Raw genomic sequence first — 8,235 nt, forward strand, 5'->3', positions numbered from 1 at the left:
CTAACAGGTGGGGAAGGGACAGTGCTAAGGTAAAGGCGTTAGTTGTTGGACCTGAGAACACAAGTCTTGAGTCTTTCCAGGGAGACTATTAAACCTGAGGTCTTAGCTTTGTGGTACGTAAGGGCAGTCAGACTCTATGTGTCTTTGGTATAGGATTTTGTCTCATAAGCCTTTCCGTCTCCCTCTTCCTAAGACATAATGTTAATTTTGTTTTTTCTATACAAAAGGAACACATTCTCGATGTAGAAAATTGGTAAGTATGGCGAAGTCAAATGAAAAAAGATGTCTATCATTAATCCCACTCCCTAGAGACAGCCATTGTTAACATTTTCTTATCATTATTTCCAACAACATCTATTTTATTTATTTATTTGGAGAGAGAGAGAGAGAGAGAGAGAGAGCACGCATGCACAGGGGAGGGAGGGAGAGAGAGAAAGAATCCCAAGCAGGCTCTGTGCTGTGAGCACGGAGCCCGACATAGGGCTCATTCTTACAACTCACCTTGAGGTCATGACCTGAACTGAAACCAAGAGTCAGATACTTAGCTGACTGAGCCACCCGGGTGGCCCCAACCAACAATATCTCTTTGCACACTTGTGGTCATACTGCACAGTCTTCAGTCCTTTCACGTGTTTTTCCAAAGGATCACAAGCTCTCTACAAGCATTATTATTAATGATTCTAAAATATGCTGCTTTCCTCCATTAGGAGATCTTTGTAGCTTTTCATTTATTTATCAACAAATATTTAGTGAGTGCCTACTATGTACAAGTGTTTCAGTTTTCCAGGATTTTAAATAACTCTACCATCCATTTTGTGCAAAAAGCTTTTTTCCATTATGTAAGATTATTTCCTTAGTGGTAGGATGAGTGGGTCTGAGGAAATAAACATTTTAAAAACTCTTAGATAAGACATGACCCTGTTGTTTTCCCAAAGGGTGTCCTGATTTCCGAACAGACCTTCTGTGAGTGATGACAATGCCCGTCTCACTGCCCCTCCTTGGCATTCCCCATCTCTTCTTTGAAGGGTTATTGTGTCCTCGGTGTCTGATGTCACCATTATGTCACTGTGCTTTCCCCACAGGCGGTGTGGGTGTCATGTGCCCGCTGACAGAACAAGGCAAGCAGTTGGCTATTCAGGTGTCCAACATCCTGGGCATGGACTTCTGTGGCATTGATCTCCTCATCATGGACGATGGCTCCTTTGTGGTGTGTGAGGCAAACGCCAACGTCGGCTTCTTAGCCTTCGACCAGGCATGCAATTTAGATGTGGGTGGCATCATCGCGGACTACACCATGTCCTTGCTGCCCAATAGGCAGACTGGCAAGATGGCTGTCCTCCCGGGACTGTCCAGTCCCAGGGAGAAGAAAGAGCCAGATGGCTGCACTTCAGCTCAGGGAGTTGCAGAGAGCGTCTACGCCATCAACAATGGGTCTACCTCTAGTGAGAGTGAGCCTGAACTGGGAGAGATCCGGGATTCCTCAGTGAGCACAGCGGGGGCCCCGCCCCCCCTGCTGCCTGAACCTGGCTACAACATTAACAACAGGATTGCTTCAGAATTAAAACTTAAGTGAATTCCTGCTTTTTGGGCAGCATTTAAACCAAATCCTACTGCTTCCCTATAGTTTTGAGTGAATAAAATCTGGACTAATGTGATTTCACTTGCACAGAAACTAGAAATCCCATCTGGGCACTCAGCATTCTTTCTAACGATGATTTAAGCAAACGGCTTAGCTTTGTGGTTTTTACAAAGACTAACCTAAAGACACTCACCACGAGCAACATCCCGACTGATCAACTTGAGACCGATGTCTGCTGCGAGCACTTGGATATACGGCTGACTTTTAAGGCGCTGACTCTGTCCTGCTGCTTCTGGCTGTGATCAGCAGAGCCCATTAACTCAGAACGGCCCCTGGAAATACTGTACTCAGAAGCCCCACTGGACAGAGGCGGGTGCAGAAGAGACCGAATGTGACTGCGGTTATGTGCTCTTCATTAAGTGTGTGTGTGATGTGTGGAGAATACACAGTCCAAACGCTATGAGAGGATCGATCTCTGCTCCCCGTCAATCACCATCTTGGCCATATTTCTCTGACACTCAGGATATGGTGTTTTAGGGAGCTTCCTCATTAGCAGTGAAGCACTTTGTAGAAAGTTCGAGATGGAACGTTCTTTGACTTCACTGGTTGGCAGATATCCTGCTGCGTAACTGGGGCTTTCTACAAATTGCTTTGCCGCTCCGAATTTATAGACCCTGCTTCAACTAATGCCAGCCCCAGCAGCCTCTTGCACCTTTGCTGCCTTTGGCCTCAGCTGGAAATGCACTTCAACGAGCTAGTGGCCACACACTTTATTTCTTATGCGTGCACTAGAATTGAACACCATGAACTTTCTTGTCAATGGACTCTGTTCGTTTGTCATCCAGAAGCCGGTGGGTTTTTATCATAGAAGCTACTGGAAGATAATCATTTTCCCTCTTCTCTCCTAAAACTTTGTGTACTGCTTAGCTGTAGGAGGTTTTCTTGTATGTGTTGGTGTTGTGGGCCTGTTGGGTAGATTGAGCCATTGGAAACACACTCTAATCCCCTTGACCTTCTAGTCCTATCCAGGTTTCAGTGACCTGTCCTTACCCACTTTTCCACACTGGGGAGACTCAGGTATTAGGAATTGCCCGTTGCACATTTTGGGGGAGGACGGTGTTGGATAATGTAGACGTGACACCAAGTGCTTTTCATTTTAACTCTTTAAGCAGTAGATGATGATCCTTCCCTTGGGAGAAATCATGGAGATAGAGTTTTCCATTTCTGCTCATATGAAGTATGATGAGAATGAGCAAGGCTCCCTCTTCAACCAAATACACTAAAACGTAAGCCCTCAAGAGTTACCATAACCTATTATTTCCCCGAGAGATCATACTCTGGAGCTGTGATGTTACGTATGCCAAGAACACATAGACTTCCTCTTTGGAATGATCTGTGAAGCCATGCAAGGTAAGAGGCCTCCCAGCCTTACAGTGAGACCTCGTTTTTCACACCACCCCTCCCGAGAGGTAGTCCCAAGCTCCATCACCCATTTTATTTATCAGACTTATCTTCTAATGCTCTTTGGCTCTTAAAAAAAAAATCATTCCTCAAAACATAAATCTACCCATAAAGGACAAAGACCTACCAACACTGAGGAAGCTCACAAGTGGACAGTTTCCAAGGAAGGCTCTAGAAATAGTCTGACTTAAGGTCAGCTTCACTGGACTAAACACCCATCTTCCCAAGGTGACTAGTTTGAAGGCAGCAACACCCATTTGGGTGTATAAATTCCTGGACTTATTCTGCTGTAAATGTAAAAATGTGTATAAAGCCAACACTGTCACATTTTTTCACAACACATCTAAGTAGCAATTGGCTTTTAAAATATTGTGGCTAAAAGCACATCTCACCAAGTAGTTCTTAGACAACTGAAAAACGTTTGGCTCCATGATATGGAGATAATGCACTACACCATTGTAGTCTAAATGCAGTCCAACGTAGGGTGCATGCCACTCAGTTGTAACTCTAGTAAATTGTACGGTTGACGAATGATAACGCTTCACCTTTATACAGGTTACGACATTTACCTTATCTTTACCACTCAGGGTGGGTTTAGGAGGACAGTTCTAGGTCTGTTCTTGTTGAATTGTCCAAATGCTTTCTACGTAAACATCTGAACTGAGTGATGACCTTCTGGAAGCTGCATTCACTCATTCCCACTGTTCAATGTAAGCCCAATCTCCCCACTTTATCTCAAAGGATACTAGCGGGCCCTGTGCTAAGCAGAGCAGCTAGAGGGTGCTTCCGGATTTGTCAAAGGGGGCTCATCTTCCAGCTGCTAGTGACATCTGTAGTCATTGGCACCATTGCTTTTTGGCCCAGCCTAGAAGCAGAGAAAGCTGGGTCACACCCAACTCATAGCTCCCCTCCAGGATTTCCCCTACTGGCCGTGGGCCCTGTGAGCCTCGGTCATGCGTCTGGGCCACACTTGTTACACCTGCCGACCAGACCTGCTGGAAGGAACGTGGGGCTCAGAGCCAAATCCCGGTTTTGGCTCTCCCTTAAATAGCTCACTAACCTTGTGCAGTCAGGTGGAGTCTGACTCCATTTTTCCATTCTGATAGGGGAGATGCCTACTCTGTTTACCTCTTGGGGGTGCTTTGAGGTTGACGTGAGTTAATTAATGAGACTTTGCATCATGTGGGAGGTGGTAGAAGAATACCTCCCACGTCTGGTTTTATAAGTTTCTCCTCACCCCTCCCCTGAGGGAGTTAAGAAAGAAAGAGGCCACGAATTCTTGGCATCAGCACATTAAAGAGTGTCAGGGGAACCTGAAAAGGATGCAGCTTCTCAGAGGCTTCACCGCCTGAAAGAAGGAAGGCTCTCCGTGTACTCGAACAGCCTTCTGGATGTATCGTATATAACCGGAAACTCCTGACTCTTCTATATCAACTAACAGTCTTCCTTGTGTAACATAAATTGCAGTGTCTGTACACGGTCTTCCCATTATCTTGAAACTGGTCAAAACTTGAATGCCAATAGCTCAGTCACGCAGAATATATATGATCCTGCACTTGGGAAAAATGTCTTCATGCTATCTGTCTGATTGCTGAGGGGCATGGGGTTGCCAGAACGTGGGTTTGGGCCTTTTACGTCTTTAAAGTCCGATAAAATCCTAAGCTCTTACTGTCACCGTTGCAGACTCCCTGCACCCAGCTCAGAGGGGATTCTGTGACAGTTGGGGGTGGGGCAAGGAGGAAAGGGAAGGAGAAAGGTCTTGGATACTTTGTGACATTTCAGGGGAAGAAATAAGAAATTGGATCATTTGGAATTCCAGGGGGAAAGAGGAAGAAGTGGCTCTTCTGTGGATTGTTTTAAGGAAAGAATCACGCACACGTATTCATTAGAAGTAGGGGTCTTTGAAACTCTTCTGTAGAAAGAAAATGAGATGCACGGATTCTCATGAACCCTGAGGAAGTGGGAGAGACATCCCCTAGCGCTTTATGTCCTGATGAATGTTGGTCTAAGATGATGCAAATCCAGTGGAGATTGAAGCAGCTCACCGGGGGTTCCAGGATCCCCCTAGTAACAGCTGGCCCTTCTGGAAGTTAATGACCAGAATGCCACGTGCAGGCAAGCTTAGAGCCACAGCTCTCTGAGGTGGGTCTAAGGAGCCGTGTCAGACCGAATCCAAAGGCAGTAAAACAGGGCACTTCAGCTTAATACTTTCCTTTGCACCTGGAGGTGAGGCTACTATTTGCTGTAAGTCTATGCAGATGTTCGGGGAAGAGTCCTGACAACGGTTATCTTTGTCCCTGTCCCTGAAGTTAGTGTTGTTCCATCTGTTGCTGCAGCCCAGTAGCAAGCCTGGTCCTATTTTTGCCTCTGAGACTCAAGATCATGACTTTAAAATGTTTCTACCTGGAGAACCCCCATCTCAGGAATATGTTGTTTGAATACTTTCTTAAAACTATATTACGCTTCCATTCCAAGCCTACAGTCAGACGCTGCAGCCCTCCCTTCCAAATGAAATTTTTTTTCCTTCAAGCTCTTCCGTTTCTTTCTGGTGTGGTTCCTGTGCCCACGTGTGGCACTTTTCTGGGCCCTTGTGCCGGCATCCCAACCCTGTCTGGTAGTCTCACTGTGCCATTTCGGGTTCACTGTGGCTTCGAGGCAATACTGGGAAAGTCACCCATGAAGCCAGATTTGAGGACACAGGAACAACAGCGCTTTGGACACCAGTTCAGTTCCCCATTTTATAGATGCAGGATCTGAATCCCAGAGGCTGAGATCATTTAGCGAGTCAGCCACAGGGCTGGGACCCGGGCCGTCCGATTCCCCATTCTGGTTTAGCATGCTGCCAGAGGTGGCTCTGTTCTTCCCTGGCGCCTAGCCCTTGCTCCCGTCCTGGGCTCACCCTCTGCCCTTTTTCCTGCTGAGCCTCTGCTCGGGATTAACGTGGTGTTGATGTGCCAGCTCTGAAGCGTTCGGCTCTTGGATGGCTTGTGAATGAGAGCCCCAGAGGTGTATATGAGATTTCCATGGTGCAAGCTGGCCTAAGGCCCGAGCCTTCAGACCGGCTAAGACCATTTAGCCCCGCCCCACACCATCCGTGAGAGAAAGAGGGAAGGTCCCGGCTGAGCTGGCCGAAGGCTCCCTCGGCCCTAGTTTGGCTGATGTTTCCCCGTTGCGGAATTTCTTGGATTTGTAGAGGCTTTTATGGGCCTCCGTGGAAGCCAAGGGCTTGAAGGGCCCATATTTCTCCCATCAGGCACCCCTGCAGGGGCATCCTGTTGGACGCACACGCTCCAGCTACAGCCAGCCACAAAGTCAAAAGTTCGCTCCCACTTGGTGCTTCAGCTCCATGGCGCACCCGCCTGCAGCCAGCCACTGGGCCGGATCCCTCCCTGTTGTAGCCCTCATGTCAGCTGAGGACCACCTACCCCTCGAGATCCAGACAAGCCTGATAACTGGGCCTTCAGATGTCTGCGATTTCTAAGGCGCTTACATTGTGGCAGCCACAGCTGACTCCAGACTTCTGCTACCTCATTTTAAGCAACGATGGAGTCTCACCCCTGCAGTGCATCAGCTGACACGAAGCTCGGTTCTGTCCATTTTCACACAACAAAATTCAAATGAGCCAGTGTGTGTGTGTGTGTGTGTGTGTGTGCGCGCGCGCGCACGCGTGCATGCGCGTGCGTGTATGAGCACGTGTGTGCTTATGTATCTTTCAAAGATGTGAGAGGAAAGGACATTGCAGCATCGCAGACAGGGCACTCCCATTCATTAAATGTTCTTTTGATATGCTACAGAGGAACCCATAACCTTCCACCCCACAAGTACCTGTCTCCCTTCTTGGGACAGACCCAATTCATTTACATTCTCTTGTACAGCAGCATAGCCAGTCCTTTCCTTAATTTGATTCCTGCGAATGCCATTACCTTTAAGATTTCCCCTTCTCTAACAGGTGGCTTATTTAAAAACAATTTTTTTTAATGTTTATTCATTTATTTTGCGAGAGAGAAAGAGTTTGAGCAGGGGAAGGGCAGAGAGAGAGGGAGAGAGAATCCAAAGCAGGCTCCATGCTGTCAGCACAGAGCCCGATGCAGGGCTCGAACTCATGAACCGTGATATCATGACCTGAGCTGAAACCAGGAGCCAGCCACTTAACTGACGGAGCCACGTGGGTGCCCCACCAGTGGCTTATTAAAGGTATTTTCCTAAACAAAGATGGCTCCCTCCTCAAGAGAAACTTGAGTGTCATCTCCCAAGGTGACATTTCATTCCCACTATGCTAGCCAGGCATCACCACGACTGGCTGTCAGGATCGTCACGCTTTATGGAAGGCAGCACGAACTCACGTCCGTGGCACCAGTTTGAGTTAGACATCCCCAGTTCAAATCCTGACTCGATAACTTCTAGTGTGGGAGACCTCGGGAAAGTCACTTAATCTTGCCAAACCTTTGTTTCTCTACCTATAAATGCGATAAACACAATCTTGAGTGTGGAGCACTTGACCACATGCCTAGCCTTCAGCAGCTTCCTTTCCTCTTGCTTCCTCCACCGTCAGTAGTCACAAACAGCTCCTGCCGGTGACCGTGGCTCTGTGCCAGGAGATAAAAGCTGGCAGACAGCAGCTTTCCAGCTGGGAGGGCGAGGAGGGCCGGCAGCTGCTCAAGCATGCCGTGGCTTAGGCTTAATAATTGGAAGGCCCCCTCCATGCTTGAGATGATGCTATAGTGTAAGATGTAGGTGGTGTATTTGGCTTAGGCTTGTATTTGAAGGAAAGGCTGCCTCGGACAACTGGGAGGCTGGAAAGCTGCTGAGCAGCCTGACCTTGGATGATTTAGCACCTGGTTTCCTTGGCTTTTCCTGTATTAGGTTTGCTGGCCTTGCATCAAATGGAGGGAGGAGGTGCCAGGGACTTGAATGAAATCTGTCAAACAGAGGGTGAGGGGAGTGCAGAAGGCCAGGGTGGCACAGGGCACTCCGATACTCCAACGGCACCATCTGGACTTGGCAGGGATGACAGCCCTGAGATCAGATGGGGAAGCAGCCGATACAGTGGCTAAAGTCCCGCTGGCCTGGGCCTGTCCTGAATGAGACTCCCATAATCTCCTGTCTACAAGGAACGCTCGTCTCCCGAAAGGGGAGCTGGGGCTCTCGAGCCCTCTGCTGAACTAACAAAGGTCTCTGTGAAGACAGGATCGGGT

The 8,235-nt window shown here is 48.0% G+C and overlaps 1 protein-coding gene across 2 annotated transcripts in view; it reads left to right on the forward strand.

Annotated features, from left to right (window-relative positions):
- The window catches only part of RIMKLA (ribosomal modification protein rimK like family member A), a 33,774-nt gene extending 28,205 nt beyond the window's left edge, over positions 1-5,569 (forward strand). For both annotated transcript variants that reach the window (XM_023258565.2, XM_023258566.2), the window contains one exon: positions 1,083-5,569. In XM_023258565.2, coding sequence (XP_023114333.2) covers positions 1,083-1,573 — 491 coding nt within the window. In that variant the 3' untranslated portion in view covers positions 1,574-5,569. The remainder of the gene's footprint in view (positions 1-1,082) is intronic.
- The last annotated feature ends 2,666 nt before the right edge of the window (positions 5,570-8,235 follow it).

Source organism: Felis catus, chromosome C1, assembly GCF_018350175.1.
Source record: "Felis catus isolate Fca126 chromosome C1, F.catus_Fca126_mat1.0, whole genome shotgun sequence".
Lineage (NCBI taxonomy): Eukaryota > Metazoa > Chordata > Mammalia > Carnivora > Felidae > Felis > Felis catus.